Consider the following 24,654-nt stretch of genomic DNA (forward strand, 5'->3'; position numbering starts at 1 on the left):
CACATCTACAGTATATACGGTATATAAAAAAAAATTCAAAGTACACTTTAAGAATAAAAATGTTTTTGTAAGCAGTTACATCAGTTAAAACATTAGGATAGTAACATGTCATTTCTGGTGATGAGTTAAAACTACCATGCTCAGGTGCTCAGTACCTGTAACCAGCAGTTGTGCAGCTCAAGTACCCAAGTATAATGGAAGTCAATGGGGAACTCAAATATTTTTCCAGGAACTCTTCCAGAAAAATGCTCAAGTTCCCCATTGACTTCCATTATACTTGGGTACTCAAGTTGTGCCCATCTGAGCATCCAACTGCTCTTATAGAGTACAGAGCACCAGAGCATGGTTATATTTGATCATCACTAGTCATTATATAGCTATAATGATTTTGAAAAAAGCAACAGGAACTTAACTTTCCATTTTTTAATTAAGAATAGAAAGTTTCTTACAAGTTTCTTAAGGTCCCTTTACACACTGAGACTTTCTAGTGATCCCACCAGCGATCTCCACCTGGCCAGGATCGCTGGAAACAGTCGCTGGTGAGCTGTCACACAGGCAGATCTGGCCAACGACACAGCAGCGATATGGACCTGCAGAACGACCTCGCTGGAAAGGGAACGCTAGCATGCCTATGGGCTGGGTCACTAACAATGTCATTGTAACGGTGTCAAACACACCGATACATGCTGCGCAGCAGGAAACAAAGGACCAAAGAATATTCCTGAATGACTTGTAGCAATCAGTGACCTCCCAGCGGGGGCCAGGTTGCTGATGCGTGTCACACACTGCAATGTCGCTGGGGAGGACGCTATTACGTCACAAAACCTGTGACGTTACAGCGATACCGCTAGCGATGTTGCAGTATGTAAAGGGGCCTTTACATCGTAGTCACTTTGTTCCAGTGAGCTCCTCTATTATTTCAGGTCTGTTTATAGCCTTTTCAATAGTTTCCTGTGCTTCTACTCACTTTCTCAAGTTCATACTGGGCATATACACAGCAATTTAATGCAAGAAAGGAGGTGATAATGGTAAAATAATTGTTACTGCTTAAGGAAGTTCACAACCTACAGTATAAAGAAGAAATATTATTTTATAGCCTTAAAGCAAATCCATTTTCCAATGTTATGCTAGGGAATTCCAAATTTGAGATGGGATTTACCAGTTTATAGTCCTGTGATTATCATTGGGAAACCCCCATAACAAAAAGGGAGTCTGCAGTGAAGGAGCCTTTGGTTAATGTAAGTGCTTGGTGCTGGTTACAAGGGGCAATCTTTGGGCAAGCTTCTGACATTTATGTTACGATGGATGTGTTGTTGGGCACAGTATCACTAGTGAACTATTTTATTAGTTCAGGCACAGAGGATTTTATTCAGCCCTTCTGAGATACCAGTCTTGTCAGGTCTGAGAGATCTATTTCATTATGTACCCAATTTTGTGAAATCTGGTGACATATACACTCAGTGATATTATGTTCATAGTTCTTTTTCTCTGCAATTACTTTGCTGATTTTCCTACAAATGTTGTATAAATCTAAATTAATTTACTAATATATTCCTTTGTATGTGTAAACAGGGCAGAAGTGAAATTCTCACAGCTTTTTTTGGGGGGGCACGTTTTCATGTAGTCATGCTGTCTGGATCAGTTGTTTTGTGCCTCAACTAATGTAAAAACGTTATCACTTGTCATCAGGCTTTTTTACCAGTTTCTACTGCGCTGGTGAGCTGGAACAAAAAACGTAACACGTAGCGTTTGCTTATCCGCAGCCTTAAAGTGTCTGCGCCAGATAAATGTTAATGATCCCATTGCAAATATTGTACCAGTTTTCCTCTAGCTTTTCACTGCATGCCATCCAGAATAAGGCTGCATGGCTGAAAAAGGGACACATCAACTTAAGGTAGATTAACGCAATTATCGTGAACGAGCGTTTCGAGGATTGTCCATTTCATCATATTTGTGCATCCTAAACAGGCTTCTAATTACTCAACAAATTATCAAAACACTCATTTGTCGGGTGAGATGATCTTTTGCGTTGCACAAAGATTATTTTTCTTGGCAGCACATCATCCTGTGTATGCAAGACCTGCTCTGCCAAGAAAATTGCCAGCCTATTTTCACTAAATTATATATTATAGATCGTTGGGTGCAGATCGGAATACGGGTCCACCTGTGTAAATGGACCTATAACAAGTTGTTACGGGGTATGTACAGAGGGAAGAGGGGCTCGTAGGCTGACCCTAAGACTGGGACCCCTGCGTTGTCCCTGATCTAGAAGGTAGGCTCAATGGTAGCCAGGTTTGAGCCCCCAGCGTGACCCTGTCTACTGTCTGAGCCCTGATACTACACAAAATCGTAGCCCCATTCGGATTGTGCGAGTCTGTGGGTTGCATTTTTCATTGTAAACTATTAAGATGACAGAAAACACCCTGCTGGATGTAAAAAATAAATACTTGGGGTTAGGAACAACGAGAGATCATTATTTGTGTTCAATAATTCAGGGATTTAGAGGTCCCTAGAAAGGACTAGATCTCCCATTATAAAGATAAACATGTTACTAAGGGATCTACAATGAAATGTTCACATGGAATACAGCGTAACAAGTCAGCAGATTTCATATTTTATTGTGTGCACAGAAACTAATAGTATTACTGAAGTATGATCCTTTACAGCTCTATAATAACAGGGTACATGCTGTAAAGGAACAATAGGGAAGGTATAAAAGCACCTGAATTCTTTAAGCTGCAAAGAAAACGGCTAAGGCACCACAAAGGTGTCTTTTGTCTTCAATATTTTCTCATCCATACTGGTTTACACTCCTTAGGCTTCTGTTGGCGCTGCCACTATAATTTGCTTTTATTTGTTATGTATGAGGACAAAAGCTAATACTGCATACAGTGTGATAGAATAGAAATATAGTGTGGAGGTGATTTCTATTTTTGTAATTATTTGTTTATTTTATGGATGATTTTATTGACTGGAATCATTTTTTAATTTAATGTTTAAGTCATGCTTGGCGGTTTTTGAACTACATATTTAGAGACATCCAGTGAGCCAAGGTCTGAGATAGTCAGGTTAAAAGTATTCCCATCGCCAAGATCCTATCCCAATATGTAGTAGGTGTAATAATAATATTAGCAAATACCACAAATTAGAAATGTAGTATAGTTCTTCAGAAAAGCTATGTCACTTACCTCATATGCAGGGCATTACAGTACCTTAGGTATCCAAGGTTATGGCCACACATATAGGGACAGTTTATTAGTTTCTCGTGGTCGCAACCATGGATACATATGCTACTGCCATGCCCTGCACATGAGGTAAGAGACATGGCTATATCAGGAGAACTGTACTACATTTCTAATTAGAGGTATTTGATAATATTCGTATTATTAGACCTGCTACATATTGGGATAGGATCTTGTAGATGGGAATACCCCTTTACCTCCTTCACTTACTGATTTACCAGATCATTGAAGTTGCTGAATGGGTGTGAACGGTCAGATTGTATACTTGTCAACGGCCTAGATTCAAGCAAATGTAACCCTGGGTATTCACCAACACAGAGTCAATTCTGTAAATATTCAAATTAAACATAATAATCTAAGAGCAGCATATGAGGCCCCTTCAGAGGTGACGGCTACTTTCACCATTGGAGATATGATACAGATTCTTGGACACATAGAATTCGGAAATAATTATTTCATTATTAAGACTTTGTAAAGGAAAACCTGGGTCAGCACTTTCAGCTATTGAATTGTAGCAGAAACCAGTACAGCAGAATTATGTTTGTTTTACTCATATAATAAATAGAATTATTCCAACGAGAACTCAAGCATTGTTTACTAATGGAGCTATAATTAACTGCACCCATATCATGAAATGTTGTACCTGGGTAACTCCAGTGCTATACTGTATGTTATTGAATGATATTATTATAACACTTAAATAACATCCGATGACTTGTACTGGAAAAAAGACGTCCCACCCTTCCATCCCAGTTTTGAACCCATTCATTTTTTATATTTGATGGAACTTCCACTACAAGTATGTGTGTTTATGTGTGTGTGCGTGTGTGTGTATGTGCATGTTTGTGTGTGCATATGTGTGTGTGTGTGTGTGTATGTGTGTGTGTGTGTATGTGTGTGTGTGTGTGTGTCCATGTGTGTGTGTACATGTTTGTGTGTGTGTGTTTGTGTGTATGTGTGCATGTGTGTGCAGGTTGTGTGTGTATGCGTGTGTTTGTATGTATGTTTATGTGTGTGCCAATAGCTTGATCGTCAGTTATTTTCTTAAAGACTTATGAGAGATAAAACAGATTGTTCAAAGGGCTGCTGAGTGAAAACAAGCAATCATCTGTCCACAGGATAGGTAATAACTAGTTGACCGGTGGAATTCTGACCACTAAGCTGGGTTCACACTAAGCGACAGCGACAACGACGTCGCTGTTACGTCACCATTTTCGGTGACGTAACAGCGACCTTGTAAGTCACTGTTATGATCGCTGCTTAGCTGTCAAACACAGCAGAAGCAGCGATCATAACGTCGCTGTGCTACATGTGCAGAGAGCAGGGAGCCGCGCTTAGCGCTGGCTCCTTGCTCTCCTAGGTACAGTACACATCGGGTTAATTAACCCGATGTGTGCTGCAGCTACATGTCACAGTGCAGAGAGCAGGGAGCCGCGCGCACTGCTTAGCGCTGGCTCCTTGCTCTCCTTGCTACAGTATACATCGGGTTAATTACCCGATGCGTACTGCAGCCACATGTCACAGTGCAGGAGCCGGCACTGGCAGCAAGAGCGGAGGCTGGTAACGAAGGTAAATATCGGGTAACCAGGGAAAGGTCTTCCCTTGGTTACCCGATGTTTATGCTGGTTACAGCTTACCGCAGCTGCCAGTGCCGGCTCCTGCTCGCTTCATTTCGTCGCTCTCTCGCTGTCACACACAGCGATGTGTGTGTCACAGCGGGAGAGTGACGACCAAAAAATGAAGCTGGACATTCAGCAACGACCGGCGACCTCACAGCAGGGGCCAGGTCGTTGCTGGATGTCACACACAGCGACAGCGACGTGACGTCGCTGCAACGTCACAGAAAATGGTGACGTAGCAGCGACGTCGTTGTCGTTGTCGCTGTGTGTGACACCAGCTTAAGACTCACCCTTATTGACAGAAAGGGACACTTTTAGAATGAAGTGACAGTGTACATGTTCAACTGTGCTCCATTCATATTCTCTGTGGCTGCCAAACTCAGCTTTCAGCTTTTTCAGACAAACCCATTGAGAATAGAGTGGCATCCAGGCATCCAAACTGGGGCTCCGCTTTGTAGCGGGTACACAAATTCCCTGTTTAGCCAATCAGTGCAGGTCTCTGTGGCCAGGCTCCTTATGGTCAGTAAGTTATCACTTATCTTGCTGATAGATGATGAGCTGTTTAAACCAGACATCCCCTTTAAATTATGAAAGCCATTTAGGAGGACCATCTGTAGTTTTATATAGCCTAGATAGAACTATATTATCTGACAAGTACAGCATGTAAAAGTTCAACTCTATTGCTCATACTTCATGTGCTCATTCTGTGGCTTTCTACATCGCTCAGTTTTATCTTCTTCAAAAGCAGATTTCAAAGCAGATGATGGGTTTCCTTTATTCTGTTCTGTACAGTAACACCTGGTGGAAAAGGGAGAATGAGCCCTCACTCGGCAGGATCTGACAGCTGTGCAGGTCGCATACTGGGACTTTGTTGTGTATTCTGACCTCCTCTCATTTCTCTCCTCTTAGTGATGAACTAACAAGAACAGATTTAAAGAAGCTGCCAGCTCTTCCTACACAAGCGCTTAAAGAGCACCCCTCCCTCGCCTACTGGTAATGTTACACTTTTGGGTATTCTTCTTGTATCTGTATGTCTTCATTATAATTATATTAGAAAATACTTTGTGATGCCCGTGTCTTTGAAATTGTCATGATTCAGTATAATCCACATAGAGTAAAGGGAAAAAGCACTTAAAGCATACTTAGGAAACGTGGTGGGTAATCGGGACTTTTAACCCTTTTGGAAGGGGTACACCTACCTACAGATTGTACTGGGGGTGTTGTTCCCTCCATTATTATTCATTAGTGCCAAGTCATTGAAATCAAATCAATAGCTGTTGTATTCTATACTTTTTCATCTGGAAACACGCCATAAACTTCACTCATTAATAGTATTAGATGCTCCTCCTTAGGAATATGCTATATAAGTTTATTTTAGCTATTATACAGATAGTCCAGTTTACCCACAAGCTTAGTCTAGTCACAGATCCATTGCTTTCACTACCAAGATGGCGATTATGATAATGTCTAAAGTATAGCATCCTATGTATTAGGTATAAGGAGTACAAAATGACAGCACCTTATGAACAATCGCTTATTTGTCATCATAACCTATAATGTTAGGAAGAGTATGGGTTCCTACATGATTTCTGTTGGAGGAGCCAGTCTGTCGACGTTGTGTAGCCTTAATATTGGCAGGTGGTCCAGTTCCAGACGAGGAATTCTCACAGCTGCTGAGGACTGTTAATAGTGCAGCAGTTAGGAAGGGAACAGCTGAGATGACAGTACGTTTCTTGAGCCTTGCAAATGCTTGATGTACAAAGCTGCACAAGGCTGCACATTTATTGCCCTAGAAAGCTATGAAAGACATTAGTAAAGTTAAAGCAATAGTTGTACAACAAAAAAGTGTGAGTCATATGACTAACAAGCAATGTGCTGTACAGCATGAGTCTCCAAAGGTAGCCGGGTCACTGGGAGACCCTGAACATATCTAGCTATATGTGAATTATTTATTTATTCATTTATTTATTATACTTTATATAGCACAATGCTTTACAGACATCATTACTGTCCTCATTGGGGCTCACAATCTAAATTCCTCATCATTACGTCTTTGGAGTGTGGCAGGAAATTGTAGAACACCCACACAAACATGGAAAGAACATACAAACTCCTTGCAGATGTTGTCCTTGGTGGGTTTTGAGCCCAGGACACCAGTGTTAACCATTGAGCCACTAAGCTCATATTAGAAATTTGAATCACGTGAAAGTCACCTATCATGGACTATATTACCCCACAGATCTTCAGAGATCTACAGCACCCATCGTGGACTGGTTTCTGAGTATCATTATTATTATTATTATTACTATCATTATCATCATCATTATGGCTTTTTTGTATTTAAAATTCTGACGTGAAATTAAGAACGGAAACAAATGGTGTGAAAATCTAGTATAGTGTGGAGTTGGCCACTAATTCAGAAGAAACACCCCCAGGGATGTTACACTAAACATTGCAGTCTGTAGATTACTCTATTTCAACTGTGAGAAAATGTGAATCTATTTCCTCAAAAAGGAGGACTCATGTCCATGATAAAATTTCATTTTTATTTAATTAAGCAAAAAACAATCAATATCAAATACACAACACAATAAAATAGAGATATACACAGGAAGTTATTGTGGCGCCCCTGACCTGGTCAGGCACCACTGAGTACTGCACCCATGCTGGGGACAGTACAATACAGGTAATCCAGAAGGCTGACCGAGGTGTGACTACACAGGCGCATAGTGATCAGGTCTCACACATGTACCTATGAGAGGACCCCTGGGGATCCCAGGAGGGGGAAAAGCCTTCACCTCCACTGGAATAGTGGAGGGGGCCAAAAGCCTCCATCTCCTCTCAAGGGGTGTGGTAAGAGAGCCTGGTTGCTAGGTGGCGTAGGCAAGAACAGGAGAGGAGGAGCAGTGAGCCGGTTCAGTGCAGAGTCCAGGGAGCTCGGAGAGGAGCAGACCCCTGGGGCTGTTGCAGTCTGACAGCGTCCGCGCAGTGGCTACCGACGGGGGAGAACGGTCACCTAGGAGTGCTACCCGAAACCCATCTCCAGCTAGAGAGAGAGCACAGAGTGGGAAGTAAGGAGACTGCTAGGGAGAACCAGGCCCAAACGGGCGGCAGATCCCGGAGCGGGGATAGATCCACCTTTCCCTGCTAAACCTGCCGGTGTGGGGCCCTCAAAGCCCACACCACAACACCTAAAAGCCGCAGCCACGTAGCCACAGTTAGGGCCCATAGTTCACAGGAGGCAAGCAGCTGGAGTGATCTGGCCCAGGCAACAAGCAAACGGCAAACGAAGGGGAGAGAGGCTTCAGCAACTTCCCTGGGTGACCCCCATAGGGACTAAAAGTCGGGGTTACCCCAAACCACCAAGGGCTAAGGAAGGCGAGTTGGTAGTCACCATCAGAAGTCAGCCTGAAGGATACCTGGTTCCAGCCTGGTTCATCCCAGCTACGCCCGGGTTACTCACCCTGCCATCTGAAGTGAGTAAAACCCCTGAAAGACATTCTGCGTGTGTGGAGTTATTCTGCGCCTTGTGGTTCTACGCACCTACACAGGGTCCTGGGGCTTGCCTCACTCTCAGGAGGCAATTCCAACTAACTGCACTCACCATCAGCCCCAGGCGACCCTCAACCTGCAGTGGTGGTCCCCACTGACCGCAATACTGAGAGTGGCGTCACGACAAATAGAAGACTTCCTACCGGTGACAAGATCCAGCCGAGTGGAGTCCCTGAAGGTAATGCACCGACACTGCACTTGTGGGGCTTCACATCTGGCGTCACGAACAGGATAAGGACTAGACCTGTTCAGACAGGTGACCATGTGCCTGGGCGGTCCGCTTGAAAAATTGGAAGCGCCGCCATATTGCCACCATGAAAAGCGCGCTGAAAAACAACAGCAGCCCGCGCTGGGAGAAGTTACCGCCCACGAAGAGGTGTGGCTACCCAGAGATCCCCTGCAGAGTTCTGACCCCGCTTGTGAAGAGAGCGGAACGGAAAAGAAGCCAGCTTGTTGCTAGAAAAAATGGCGTCTGAATGCAGAGACCCAGAGCCAGGCTCCGCTGCCTGGTGGTGTCGGGAGCTTGCTGAGTTCTGCGACCAACTGGAAGCCAGGGTCGGAAGGCTGATCAGAGAGGGACGGACGGAGTTTCTGTGGATGACCGCGGCGGTTCAGGCCTATGAGGGGAGAGCCGCGCGCCGAGTGCCAGACCGGGCGGTGACGACTCAGACCCCGATGCTGCCACCGATGGGTGAGTCCAGTGATGCCCCTGCCGGCGCGAGTGCCCCGACCCCTGCTGCCACGCCCGCAGTCCCTGAAGAGGCGCCCGGCGCGGCGACGCTGAGCCAGGCCGCAGCCACGCCAGGTGCAGCCCGCCAAGCTCAGGCCGCCGCAGCGATGCCCTGCTCGGCCCACCAAGACCCGGTCCCTGCAGCAACGCCCAGTCCGGTCCGCAAAGATCCGGCTGCCACCGCGACCCTCATCCATGCCGCGGGTGTGACGCTGACCCAGGCCGCCGCCATGCTAGGCCCGGCCCGCCGAGACCCTACCGCAGCCGCAACGCTCGTCCGCGCCGCAAGTGAGGTGCTGAACCAGGCCGCAGCCCCGTCAGGTGCGGCCCGCCAAGCTCCGATCGCTGCAGCGACGCCCAGCCCAGCCTGCACCGATCCCATCGCGACAGCGACGCCGATCCAGGCCGCCGCCATGCAGGGCGCGGCCCGCCAAGACCAGGCCGCCTCCATGCCGGGCGCGGCCTGCCAAGATAAGATTGCATCACCATTTTCCCCGGCCTGCAAGGCCAGAGCAGACACTGCTCCCCAGTCCAAGGAGGTCCCTGCTAGGAAGCCCACGCTGGGGGAGGACCCTGCATACTGGCAGCTGAAGGCTGACATGGAGGCCAAGTTCCCACAGGAGATGGTGGATCAGTACATGCTCCCTCCGCATACCCCCAAGAGGATTCCGACAACCCCTGCAGCAACTACGCCAAAGAGTCCCCCGCCTGGGCCTGCTGAAGAAAGTCCATCCCCAGCACTGCCACCAAAGGAGTGCTCAGAAGAACTAAGGGGGAGGGGAGGCCAGGAAGCTGAGGAGCTGACTCAGGAGCCACCAGCAGTGGATCCATACCCAGAGCCGGAGATGTTGCCATATTCCCGCTGGGATGAGGAAGACCTGACACCGTCTGCGGAAGAAGATCTACCCAAAAGCCTCACCTGGGAGCTGGTAAGCTGTACCCCGCAGAATCCAGCCCGCAAGACACGGCGCCGTAACAGAACCCAGTCTTTCCCTGCACCGCAGTCCCCAGAGCAGAGAGAAGTCACGGCCCGAGACCTAGAAGAAAAACGGTTCCTGAGAAGAGCCAAAGCACAGGTCAGAGGACCCCTTTGTAGAGGAATTGTGGAAGACTTTAGCCTGAAGTCAGGATACGGATTCATCGTTGCACCTGGTATAAAGGAAGGTATCTTCGTCAATAGAAGAGATGTGAGAGCTCATTTGCCCAGAGGACATCCGGGAAGAAACTTACAGATGGGAGATACAGTGGAATTCACAATGCATCAAGGAGAAAGAGGATGGTATGCACTTGACGTTACGCCATGTACCAGAGATTCCTATAGAAACCCAGCTGTCTCCATACCACAAGAAAAAGAAACAGATACAGAAGAAGAAAGGAAAGATAAAGAACCCACTGATGAGACTACCTCCGATGATGAGAGAAATGAAGAAAACAACAGGTGCCGCAGCCCTACAGGCCCAAGCCCTGGTGAGGAGGAATCCACATAAAGTACAGAAAGAAGCATAGAAGTTCCCAGTTTGACAAGTTTGAAGTTTGCAACGTTACTGTTTAAGAGATGTGCCCACATAAACTAATGTGAGAAATGAACCTTAAGGCTATGAACTGGCTATAGCCACAAACTCTCGCAGTGTAAATAGTTACCCCAGAGGTACCACCACCAGAGCCAGCCTGTTTAGGGGCTTGGCTCACCTGCAACCAGGGAGCACGTCCATTTATGGGGCCTTGGCTCGCCTGCAACCAGGGAGCACGCCTGTTTATGGGGCCTGGCTCTCCACCACAAAGAGGGTACCTGGTCAGCACCAACCGTGAAGGCCGCCTCTGGATCCTGCCAGAAGTGGCTGAAGGCGCGGCTCCACCAGGCCAGGTATACCCTGAAACCACCAGCCCATGAAAGCCGCCTCTACATCCTGCCAGAAGTGGCTGAAGGCGCGGCCAACGGGAGAGGAAGATTGGAGGAAAGGTCTGGGGAAGTGGATGGCCCAGACCTGGTTACCAAAAGGACCGGTGACCTGCCTCCTGAAAGGGTTTGGGTGGGTTAACGGACTTGTGGGTGGAGGGTGGTGATGTATGGTACCTGGTGGTTTTAAAAATGTTTTACCATGTTTTAATGTTTTATGCATTTTAAAATGTTGTCTTGCAGCCCGAGGACGTGCTGGTGATAACTAAGGGGGAATGTGGCGCCCCTGACCTGGTCAGGCACCACTGAGTACTGCACCCATGCTGGGGACAGTACAATACAGGTAATCCAGAAGGCTGACCGAGGTGTGACTACACAGGCGCATAGTGATCAGGTCTCACACATGTACCTATGAGAGGACCCCTGGGGATCCCAGGAGGGGGAAAAGCCTTCACCTCCACTGGAATAGTGGAGGGGGCCAAAAGCCTCCATCTCCTCTCAAGGGGTGTGGTAAGAGAGCCTGGTTGCTAGGTGGCGTAGGCAAGAACAGGAGAGGAGGAGCAGTGAGCCGGTTCAGTGCAGAGTCCAGGGAGCTCGGAGAGGAGCAGACCCCTGGGGCTGTTGCAGTCTGACAGCGTCCGCGCAGTGGCTACCGACGGGGGAGAACGGTCACCTAGGAGTGCTACCCGAAACCCATCTCCAGCTAGAGAGAGAGCACAGAGTGGGAAGTAAGGAGACTGCTAGGGAGAACCAGGCCCAAACGGGCGGCAGATCCCGGAGCGGGGATAGATCCACCTTTCCCTGCTAAACCTGCCGGTGTGGGGCCCTCAAAGCCCACACCACAACACCTAAAAGCCGCAGCCACGTAGCCACAGTTAGGGCCCATAGTTCACAGGAGGCAAGCAGCTGGAGTGATCTGGCCCAGGCAACAAGCAAACGGCAAACGAAGGGGAGAGAGGCTTCAGCAACTTCCCTGGGTGACCCCCATAGGGACTAAAAGTCGGGGTTACCCCAAACCACCAAGGGCTAAGGAAGGCGAGTTGGTAGTCACCATCAGAAGTCAGCCTGAAGGATACCTGGTTCCAGCCTGGTTCATCCCAGCTACGCCCGGGTTACTCACCCTGCCATCTGAAGTGAGTAAAACCCCTGAAAGACATTCTGCGTGTGTGGAGTTATTCTGCGCCTTGTGGTTCTACGCACCTACACAGGGTCCTGGGGCTTGCCTCACTCTCAGGAGGCAATTCCAACTAACTGCACTCACCATCAGCCCCAGGCGTCCCTCAACCTGCAGTGGCGGTCCCCACTGACCGCAATACTGAGAGTGGCGTCACGACAAATAGAAGACTTCCTACCGGTGACAAGATCCAGCCGAGTGGAGTCCCTGAAGGTAATGCACCGACACTGCACTTGTGGGGCTTCACATTATCAATACAAAGGACAAGCAGCATTATTCATATTGCACGTAATACTGTCCATAGATGAACATAAAGTGACTGGTGCTAGAGCTCGCCTGAAGATACGAGCACAAAGGCAAAAACAGTAGCCATACCATATATACAAGGTGTCTTAGTGCCTATTAATTGCACATATCCCTTGCGTAAAAGGCTATTACCATATGTGATCGCAATCTCAAAACGAGACTGTGAGCCCGTCACTACTAAGATCATGTAAGTAGCATGTGTTACCACCCAGCACGTAAGGAATCTATGCCGACGGTACAAACACCAGCTGATCCAGGGAGCTATCACAGCTCCACTGTATGCGCCGTCGGAATAGACTCCTCCAAAGTAGACACAGTAGATCAATAATGTTCGCAACGTTGCAATAATAACCATGAACTACGAATTTACCTGGGTGGAAAGGTGTACTAGTGCTGCCGTCCTTTTCCCCGACGTACGTTTCGCAAACCCGGCTTCTACAGGGGGCGTGCCGGGCTAGAGGAAGTGCTAAGATTAAATGCACACGCCGAGCCAATCGGGAAAGATGTTAGCGCTTACGTCGGCAATTCCTCCTCCCTCATTAAATCAGACTTCCTGCAGGGCGACTTTGGAACGCAACCTGCGTGTCACACACAGGAACTGTGCAGCGACGCAGGTAGGACCCAAAAAATATGCGCCCTGCATTTGGTTCCGGGAGAGTTTTTGACTGAACAAGCGCATAGCCCAGATGGCAAATCATTGCGAGGCATATTTAGAATAAATAATGACAGTCAATATTGGACTCAAATCATATCATTTCCAAATATAATTACCGTTCATATACACCCATAACAATAACACCCAATATCATAAAGTAAATATTAAACCACAATACAAACTCTTCCTATACTTATATTTGATCCAAGAAAATTGATACTTTAAGGATGACAATTTATTACTTATATTTAATGAAAGACAACTTTACACCGCCAACCACTAATAGAAATATAACACATATCTATATGTACATACATATACCCATATTTTTCATTACAGAAAACACACAATATATATGTCGATCCAGCACAACCTTGCTAGTAGGTCCCAAAAATACGGATATCGCATAGCAAGAAATTCATACTCAAACAGCAATAGAAAAGGATGTTATCTAAAAAAAAGAAGAAAAATAATTTTTATTAATAATAATTAAAAACGGCTTAAAAAACAATCTCTTAGATTTCCCCACACCCTAAACACAACCATAAAAGAACGATTAAAACAATTTAAAATAAGGATATGGTGAATCAGCACAAGAAAATGCCTCGCAAAAAAAGCCCCAAACCCCAGGGTCTCATTGAGGCCCTGTGGGCTAAGGGTACCCAATCGGAAAATCCAGCGGCTTTCAACTCTAGCCAATATTTTCCCCAAATCCCCTCCCCTGATGCCAAGCACCACCTGATCGATAGCCCTGACTTTCAGGGAGTGAGGATTGCAATTGTGGAACTCCTTAAAGTGTCGTGGTATTGTCTTGAGTTGCGTGATGTCCTCCACAGTTCTAGCCTTAATTATGTCCCTACAATGTTCTCGCACTCGTATTTTGAGCTCTCGAGTTGTTAGGCCTACGTATAATTTCTTACAGGGACAAATGCCTAAATAAATCACCCCCTTTGAGGAGCACGTGAGTCGTTTCCTTATTGCAAACTTCCGGGACCCATCAAAATTTTCAAAACTTTTGGATTTGACCAAGTTGGCACAGGCCTTACACAGGCCGCACGGGAAGAAACCCTGATCAGATAACGGAACCATCCTTTTATTTCCCGACTGGGGGTCAAAATGGCTATGTACCAATGTGTCTCTCAAATTCCTTGACCTCCTTGCCGTAATCAGTGGTTTTGGGGGCAGTACCCTTTTCAAAATTGGATCTGAACACAAGATTCCCCAGTATTTGGATATGATATCTCTCATCTCACCCCATCGATTATGATATGTGGTTATAAACCGCACCTGTTCAACATGTTCTTTCCTTTTATCAGTGTGGTCCACAGTTTCATAATCATTAGGAAACAATAACATACTCCTGGGGGCCTGCTGGGCTCGGTGATATCCTTTTCTAATGACCTTCTTGCTATATCCTCTTTACAGAAAACGTTGTGCCAATTGGCCCGATTGTTGTTCAAAAGTTTCCGATTCAGAGCAAATTCTCCTAGTGCGTAGAAATTGTCCAATCGGTATTCCCGAAATTACTGATTTAGGATGCGAAGAGGATGCATGAAGGAGGCTATTTGTGGCAGTGCTCTTCCTGAAAATGGAAGTAGATAAAAAGCCATTATCTTGTGTCTTAATTAAAATGTCCAAGAAATCTAATTCTCTGCCCTGCTTGAATGTGAGTCTTATATTCTGGTCATTGTTATTCAAACAATGCATCACCTCATTAAGATCATTGGGGGGACCATCCCAGATAAACAGAATGTCATCAATGTAGCGCATCCAATTATGGATGCCACTACACCCTGGGATGGTCTCACCCATGAAAATGTCCCGCTCCCATGCCCCCAAAAATAAGTTGGCATAAGAGGGGGTGCATGCCGCCCCCATTGCTGTACCTTGTACTTGCAGGAAACTTTTTTGATCAAAAGTGAACACCTTGTGTGTCAACACAAATTCAAGGAGCAGTAACAACAACTCCACCATGTCCCGATCAACAGTACTATTCCAAAGAAAAAATGAAACTGCTCGAAGGCCATCTGCATGTTTGATTGACGTATACAAGGACTCAACATCGGCCGTCACCAAAACCATATTTGGACTAAGTTGAATATTGTCCAACCTACGCAAGGCCGATGTCGTGTCCTTGATAAATGATGGCAACTCCATGACCAGTGGCTGTAAATAATGGTCGATAACACTGCAGATGACCTCACAGAGGCCACCATTACCCGCCACAATTGGCCTACCAGGAGGATCTGTTATACTCTTATGTACCTTCGGAATGAGATAAAATGTCGCCAGACGAGGGTGTAGATTTTTAATATGTTCCATTGGTTTCTTGGGTATGGTCCCATATTCAAAAGCCACCTTAAGAATAGAGAGCAATTCCTCCTGGAAAACAGGGAGAGGGTTAGATACCAATTTCTTATAGCATTGCCGGACATTCAATAACTTGTATGCCTGTCGTTCATGCATGGCAATTGGCCATATTACCATGTTCCCGCCTTTATCGGCGGGTTTAAACACCACATCATCCCACAATTGTAACTCATCCAATGCTCTCCTTTCTTGTCTAGTCAAATTCATAGGGCCAGAGTTGCTAGAAAATCTCTCCTGAAATTCCTTAGATACCATTCTGGTAAAAATTTCAATCGCCGGACATGAATTAAATGAAGGGAATTTAGTGGACGTTTTTAAAAGTACGAGGGGAAAGGTACTCACCACCTGGGGTTCGTTTTCTTCCTCCAATGATTGGAGTGTAGCCAAAGCCTCCCTTTCTTGTGTGGAAAAAAGGTCCTCCACATGTTCAGATTTGCTGTACAATCTTTTGAAGAACAATTTTCTAGAGAAGAGGTGTAAATCTTTTATGGACGTGAACGGCTCTGCCGAACGTGAAGGAGAAAAAGACAACCCTTTACTCAAAAGGGTAACATGTACATCAGATAACTCATGTTGTGATAAATTTATTACCTTCAATTGTTGTTGATCTCCAGAATTATCCTTTTGAAAAATATCATAAGTGCGTTTACCAAACTTCTGCTTATTCCTAGAGCGTGTATTAAATGTGTGACCTTGTTCCGTCGAAGTACTACTGCTTGCCACACTAGATGGTAGGGATTGAATTGAAGAGCTTCTAGATCGATGGTTACTGTGATCTACTTTCCTTCCCTGCCATCTAAAAATCTTTTTGCTCTCAAAATCCCCCACGTCTCGCTGATATTTCTTCTGTTTGTCAGCACTTATGTCTTTTTCCCATTTCTCAAAATCTTTTTCAAGTGAGATAATCATATTTTGGAACAGGTCGTCACTCATCTCCTTCTTGAGGGTCTGTTGAATCCCCTCTATTTCTTTTTCAATTAAGCCCAATGTCATTGAATTTTTCTCAATAATGATACGAATAAATTCAAGAGAGCATGTGGTTGCGGCCGTCATCCACCTCTGGATTAGGCCCTCATCCTCCAATTCAAAAGAAGGATATATTTGTATCCGCAGTCCCCTCGGAACTATTTATTGCTCCAAATAACTGTCTAATGATGTGCGAGTCCACCACAATTTTGTTTTTTATGTAGCATATTCCTGTATTTCTTCACCAAATCCTTATGTGTACCATCAGTGTTAACCTGAGCTGCCATATCTCGTTTAAAAATACCCGAAGCTTTAGACTGCCAGGCTGTAAGCTTGGCTTCAAAGTCCATTATTCTGAAGGACCAATCTGTAATGAAACAGAACAGCAATATATATCAACATGAAAGAGGTCAATTTGTATTAAAGGACACCCCCAACATCTAATGTATTTCAACTGTGAGAAAATGTGAATCTATTTCCTCAAAAAGGAGGACTCATGTCCATGATAAAATTTCATTTTTATTTAATTAAGCAAAAAACAATCAATATCAAATACACAACACAATAAAATAGAGATATACACAGGAAGTTATCAATACAAAGGACAAGCAGCATTATTCATATTGCACGTAATACTGTCCATAGATGAACATAAAGTGACTGGTGCTAGAGCTCGCCTGAAGATACGGGCACAAAGGCAAAAACAGTAGCCATACCATATATACAAGGTGTCTTAGTGCCTATTAATTGCACATATCCCTTGCGTAAAAGGCTATTACCATATGTGATCGCAATCTCAAAACGAGACTGTGAGCCCGTCACTACTAAGATCATGTAAGTAGCACGTGTTACCACCCAGCACGTAAGGAATCTATGCCGACGGTACAAACACCAGCTGATCCAGGGAGCTATCACAGCTCCACTTTATGCGCCGTCGGAATAGACTCCTCCAAAGTAGACACAGTAGATCAATAATGTTCGCAACGTTGCAATAATAACCATGAACTACGAATTTACCTGGGTGGAAAGGTGTACTAGTGCTGCCGTCCTTTTCCCCGACGTACGTTTCGCAAACCCGGCTTCTACAGGGGGCGTGCCGGGCTAGAGGAAGTGCTAAGATTAAATGCACACGCCGAGCCAATCGGGAAAGATGTTAGCGCTTACGTCAACAATTCCTCCTCCCTCATTAAATCAGACTTCCTGCAGGGCGACTTTGGAACGCAACCTGCGTGTCACACACAGGAACTGTGCAGCGACGCAGGTAGGACCCAAAAAATATGCGCCCTGCATTTGGTTCCGGGAGAGTTTTTGACCGAACAAGCGCATAGCCCAGATGGCAAATCATTGCGAGGCATATTTAGAATAAATAATGACAGTCAATATTGGACTCAAATCATATCATTTCCAAATATAATTACCGTTCATATACACCCATAACAATAACACCCAATATCATAAAGTAAATATTAAACCACAATACAAACTCTTCCTATACTTATATTTGATCCAAGAAAATTGATACTTTAAGGATGACAATTTATTACTTATATTTAATGAAAGACAACTTTACACCGCCAACCACTAATAGAAATATAACACATATCTATATGTACATACATATACCCATATTTTTCATTACAGAAAACACACAATATATATGTCGATCCAGCACAAACTTGCTAGTAGGTCCCAAAAATACGGGTATCGCATAGCAAGAAATTCATACTCAAACAGCAATAGAAAATGATGTTTTTTAGATAACATCCTTTTCTATTGCTGTTTGAGTATGAATTTCTTGCTATGCGATATTCGTATTTTTGGGACCTACTAGCAAGTTTGTGCTGGATCGACATATATATTGTGTGTTTTCTGTAATGAAAAATATGGGTATATGTATGTACATATAGATATGTGTTATATTTCTATTAGTGGTTGGCGGTGTAAAGTTGTCTTTCATTAAATATAAGTAATAAATTGTCATCCTTAAAGTATCAATTTTCTTGGATCAAATATAAGTATAGGAAGAGTTTGTATTGTGGTTTAATATTTACTTTATGATATTTGGTGTTATTGTTATGGGTGTATATGAACAGTAATTATATTTGGAAATGATATGATTTGAGTCCAATATTGACTGTCATTATTTATTCTAAATATGCCTCGCAATGATTTGCCATCTGGGCTATGCGCTTGTTCGGTCAAAAACTCTCCCGGAACCAAATGCAGGGCGCATATTTTTTGGGTCCTACCTGCGTCGCTGCACAGTTCCTGTGTGTGACACGCAGGTTGCGTTCCAAAGTCGCCCTGCAGGAAGTCTGATTTAATGAGGGAGGAGGAATTGCCGACGTAAGCGCTAACATCTTTCCCGATTGGCTCGGCGTGTGCATTTAATCTTAGCACTTCCTCTAGCCCGGCACACCCCCTGTAGAAGCCGGGTTTGCGAAACGTACGTCGGGGAAAAGGACGACAGCACTAGTACACCTTTCCACCCAGGTAAATTCGTAGTTCATGGTTATTATTGCAACGTTGCGAACATTATTGATCTACTGTATCTACTTTGGAGGAGTCTATTCCGACGGTGCATACAGTGGAGCTGTGATAGCTCCCTGGATCAGCTGGTGTTTGTACCGTCGGCATAGATTCCTTACGTGCTGGGTGGTAACACGTGCTACTTACATGATCTTAGTAGTGACGGGCTCACAGTCTCGTTTTGTGATTGCGATCACATATGGTAATAGCCTTTTACGCAAGGGATATGTGCAATTAATAGGCACTAAGACACCTTGTATATATGGTATGGCTACTGTTTTTGCCTTTGTGCCCATATCTTCAGGCGAGCTCTAGCACCAGTCACTTTATGTTCATCTATGGACAGTATGACGTGCAATATGAATAATGCTGCTTGTCCTTTGTATTGATAACTTCCTGTGTATATCTCTATTTTATTGTGTTGTGTATTTGATATTGATTGTTTTTTGCTTAATTAAATAAAAATGAAATTTTATCATGGACATAAGTCCTCCTTTTTGAGGAAATAGATTCACATTTTCTCACAGTTGAAATACATTAGATGTTGGGGGTGTCCTTTAATACAAATTGACCTCTTTCATGTTGATATCTGTAGATTACTCTGCAAACTATGGCCACTTGGGTTCCAGCATTTTCCACATATTTGTAATATTGTATTTCTACTCAATAAATTTATGAAAAACTTAAGGCAATAGATCAGGGGTCGCCAACCAGTGGTTCAGGAGCCATATGTGATGTGTGGCTTGAGGCTGTCTTCCAGCTTGGTGCATTACTTCCAGCTCTAGCAAGCAGCTATGAAGAGCAGGTCTCCAGATGGTGACTTTTGTGAATAGCCCCACACAAAAGAGCATATCTGAATGGTGGTAAGATAGGATCCCCTGGATCTTGGTAAACTGCCCAGGTGTGATTTCTTTGGAAAACCTTTGGATGTCATTGTACTGCTATTGGAATCTTTGGGTGTCACTGGTGTGAGAGGGAGGTAGCTGGATGGGGCTCACAACCCTATTTCAAAGATGAATGTGGCTCACAACCTTATTTCAGAGCTGAATGTGACTCTCATGGTCAAAAAAGTTGGGGACCTCTACAATAGATTGTTTTTTTTATGAGTTTTTTTTGTATATAGTGTAGCTAATGACAATTTTTTGTTATTCTTCCCTAGTGAGGACAGAGTTATAGAATATTACAAGAAACTCAATGGACAAAGTAGAGGACAAGCTATTGTAAAGTAAGTATTTCTGGTCGGCTATCTAGCAGTGGAAAGTCCTAAAGCTTTATAGTGAAACTCAGTCTCTAAAAAGTATATTTGTCAAGTAAAAGGAAATATTCCTGTCCATAAGATTGTGATGTATTAGAAACCTATGATGATCTAAGTTTGGTTCCATAATACAGACTGCAATATGCGTGATATAAAATTTACTAGCCATACTCTGGCTTGTCTTAGACTAATCTTAGAAGAAAAGTTACACCACATTTGACCTGAACTATTGTATTAAGATGAATGCAGTGAATCTAGCTTCTCTATATGGATAACTTTTCACATTTCTATTTTTCTGTTGCAGTTATATGAGTATTGTAGAATCCCTTCCCACGTATGGAGTGCATTATTATGCAGTTAAGGTAAGCTTTACAACTAAATGAGAGCTTTACATGTACCATATAATAAGGGATTGTACTAACACCACCAATCCTCAGAAAATTAAGCTGTGCTGATCACCCGTGCATTAAGATATCCTGCTGTACAGGCCCGCTCATCATATGGTACCTGGAATATTAGCATACACCTTCCACAAGCAATGTACTGTATATATGTCTATAGTGTTACATGGAATTGTTGAGCTGCAAGGGGCCCTATAATGTTCTTGTACAAGGGCCTCTACTCTCTGTATCCACCAGTGATATAACCAGCAGAAATCACAGGGATACGCAGATGGATAGGATGACCTTTGGTCCCTACATCCGCCTCCATGATGTGTTTTCACTCCCTACTCTCCAGACTAATTGTCTGGTCTACAGAAGAACATTGTTGAATTATTGATAAGAAAATAGCTAAGATCCCACAGGAGACTTCCATTACTAATTTCTTGCATTACATAGGATGAGTAATAGATTTTCACGGACAGGGTCTGTCATTCATAAGCCAGATGTACTGCTCATGTTGATGTGGTTAATAGGCAAATTGTCTGACAACTTTGAAAGTTTGCAGTACTAACCCTAAGGCGGGCTTTACACACTACGACATCGCAGGTGCGATGTCGGTGGGGTCAAATTGAAAGTGACGCACATCCGGCATCGCATGCGACATCGCAGTGTGTAAAGCCTAGATGAAACGATTAACGAGCGCAAAAGCGTCGTAATCGTATCATCGGTGCAGTGTCGGCGTAATCCATAATTACGCTGACGCGACGGTCCGATGTTGTTCCTCGCTCCTGCGGCAGTACACATCGCTGTGTGTGAAGTCGCAGGAGCGAGGAACATCTCCTACCGGCGTCACCGCGGCTTCCGTAGAATATGCGGAAGGAAGGAGGTGGGCGGGATGTTTACATCCTGCTCATCTCCGCCCCTCCGCTCCTATTGGCCGCCTGCCGTGTGACGTCGCAGTGATGCCACACGACCCGCCCCCTTAATAAGGAGGCGGGTCTCCTGCCAGAGCGACGGTCGCAGGGCAGGTGAGTGCATGTGAAGCCGGCATAGCGATAATTTTCGCTACACCAGCTTTCACAAGATATTGTACCTGCGACGGGGGCTGGGACTATCGCGTGCGACATCGCAGCATCGGCTTGCGATGTCGCAACGTGCAAACCCCGCCTTAGTCCAGTGAATGTAATTGTAGGATTTGCAAACACAGGATAACTTGAGTGTTTGATTGGGCTGCGATGCAACAGCGACAAACGGAGAACCTTGTGTCTTGGTCAAAGCCGGCGTGTAGGCCAAGGCTTATGCATTGCTGGGAGCTTGTACTCAAGTAACATATTGTACAGGTATAAAGCCGCTACAAATAAATCAAATACATCAGGGAACTTTTGTCTCAGGGAGTGCATACGGCTACAGCACCATGGATCATTTATGCAACTTCATTTTTTCTATACACTATTTCTTACTATTCACAGGACAAACAAGGAATCCCCTGGTGGTTGGGACTTAGCTACAAAGGTATTTTCCAGTACGATCATCATGATAAAGTAAAACCACGAAAGGTACGTTTATGATTAATGTTGATATGATAAAAAGTCTATTACTTTTCAATGTAAAACTGGGTATAAAAAGCTTATCTTTTCAACACATAAAACTGTTTCCCACTGCTGTCCATCAGCAATTCTGGCATATTTGCGGCATGCAGCACTATTTTTGCAATCAAACCTTGACAGAGCCCCTACAAACTGTAGTAGACACTGGTCCTGGGAAAAATTCTTCTAAACCAGATCAGGCACCACAATTTTTCCTATATGAATGAAGCCATAAAATACATGTAAACTGTGAACAAACCCTAGGAAAACGTTCACAATATGTTTTTTGTTCGGTTTTTTTTTTTACGGAGGTCAAAAACCTTTGGTTTTTTCAAGCGGGAGATGCTTCAGGAATCGATTCTTGTCTCTGACATTATATCTGTTTTTTTTTATCCTGAAATATTTTTTGTTAGTAATTTAACATCCCCTGGGAACACTTTAACGTTTTGTTGGCACTTTTCTATAAATAGTTTTTTTTTTTAGACTTTTTGTAGTGCTTTTTTATTTAACTTTTCTGGATATATTTTGACATTCATTAAGCATTAAATAAAACACTAAAGTTTTTTTTTAAAGCAAAAACAGTTATGAAATTCACAGAAGGATACTCAGACATCTTCGGGGCGATTTTTTTAGTCTTCCAATTGACTTGTCTTGTAAAGTGTGGAGCATTTTGATAGTGTAAAAGTCATAGATTAATATTGCTATTATTTTTTGTCATGTTGGAATTTATTCAAACAAGTGCAAAGCAAAAGCACATTACTTTTGGGGTATATTATATTTTGATATATGACTAAAAGCTGATGGACTTGCGTCCAAAATCTAAAGCAAGCTACTATATCTGTGTACTTGTGATAACTCAAATATCTCAAATAGATCATAGTGATATCTTGGAGAAGCATTTGATAGATTGTGTAATTTGCATTTCACAGCAGAACTAGAAAACTTCAAGTCAAGGGAGGTGTCAATATTGATCTAGTCTCCTGCTGATAAATTAGTATTCACTTGCTGCTTTTATGGAGAGCAAACATCCCAACCTCCAGGCAGATCCAGCCTTGTAATAAATAGCAGGAATTCCAGCAGCAGAGGATCTTACATCCAACCATTACAGGATGTACTTTTTGTGGCAAAGCAAATGTATGAATCATTAATGGTTACATGATGATATGTAATATTGAAGAATTCTGTCAAGAGAACAGTATTATTGAATCAACTCTACCCTCACCTACTGTATCCTCACCTATCCCTTGTAGACTGTGAGCCTTCGCGGGCAGGGACCTCTCTCCTCCTGTACCAGTCTGTGCATAGTATTGTTTATGATTATTGTACTTGTCCCTATTATGTATACCCCTTTCACATGTAAAGCGCCATGGAATTGATGGCGCTATAATAATAATAAATAATAATAATAATAATAATTAGAGCAGATTTATTGAAAAGGGAAAGTGGAGCAATAGAATTTAAAGTGCTTCTTATTGGTAGCTATTGCCATCTGCGCCACTATTTTCTTGCGTCAATTTTGATACATCTCTTTCGTTATGTTTATGAAATAATTTAGTATTTTGGAAATGTTGGATGGACCATAACTAGAGTATCTCTGCATTCCTCAAGAATTGGGCCAAGTAGCTGAATTTACCATGCTCATAGATTGTTTTCCTCTCGGCACCTTGGCGTCTGATTCTTTGTAAGGCTATGTTCACATGTTCTGGAGTCATCCGTTAGAACGGATCCGTTGGAAAACTTTTTGTCACATCCATTTTTTTAACATATGAGTCTAAGGACAACCTATCCGTTAATGGATTGCTATTTATCCATCCGTTTTACTTGCATTTGTAAGGGCTCATGCGCATGTTGCGTAATTTCATGCATTTACGCTGCGTATTACACTGCAGCATAAATGCATGCGTCCTGCGTCCCCTGCGCTATCTATGTAGATTGTGCATGCTACGTGCGCACGATGCTTTTATGAACGCAGCGATTTGGGTGCTAAAATTTTGACCCAAATCCGTGCGTTCATAAAATAAGCATGTCAATTATTCCGTTCGCTATGGATGCAGCTCCCACTCTGTCTATGGTGGGAGCAGCAGCCATAGCGCATGAAATCGGCTTTTTTTTTTAACAAAAAACTGCATCCATTATGCAGTGTTTCTGCAGCAATTTGACGTGCACATGTGCTGTCATATCGCTGCGGAATATTCAGCAGTTACGTGCACATGAGCCCTAATGGATCTGTTGTTTTCTTAACAGATCCGTTCCAAATAGACGGCTCCAGGTTTTTGTGGGCCCTGGGCTTAAGAGTCTCAGTGGGCCCCATTCACAAATCGACATGCATAGATACATACACATACAGGCATATGTACATATACATATTTAAAGAGAAATTCACAAAAACA

At 44.0% G+C, this 24,654-nt stretch overlaps 1 protein-coding gene across 8 annotated transcripts in view; it reads left to right on the forward strand.

Moving 5' to 3' along the window:
• Positions 1–24,654, forward strand: part of FRMD4A (FERM domain containing 4A) — a 720,232-nt gene that overhangs the window by 592,446 nt on the left and 103,132 nt on the right. For all 8 annotated transcript variants that reach the window (XM_075345253.1, XM_075345255.1, XM_075345254.1 and 5 more), the window contains 4 exons: positions 5,771–5,854; positions 20,200–20,265; positions 20,600–20,657; positions 22,148–22,234. In XM_075345253.1, the coding sequence (XP_075201368.1) occupies positions 5,771–5,854; positions 20,200–20,265; positions 20,600–20,657; positions 22,148–22,234 (295 nt within the window). The remainder of the gene's footprint in view (positions 1–5,770; positions 5,855–20,199; positions 20,266–20,599; positions 20,658–22,147; positions 22,235–24,654) is intronic.

Source organism: Anomaloglossus baeobatrachus, chromosome 4 (assembly GCF_048569485.1).
Source record: "Anomaloglossus baeobatrachus isolate aAnoBae1 chromosome 4, aAnoBae1.hap1, whole genome shotgun sequence".
NCBI classification, from domain to species: Eukaryota; Metazoa; Chordata; class Amphibia; order Anura; family Aromobatidae; genus Anomaloglossus; species Anomaloglossus baeobatrachus.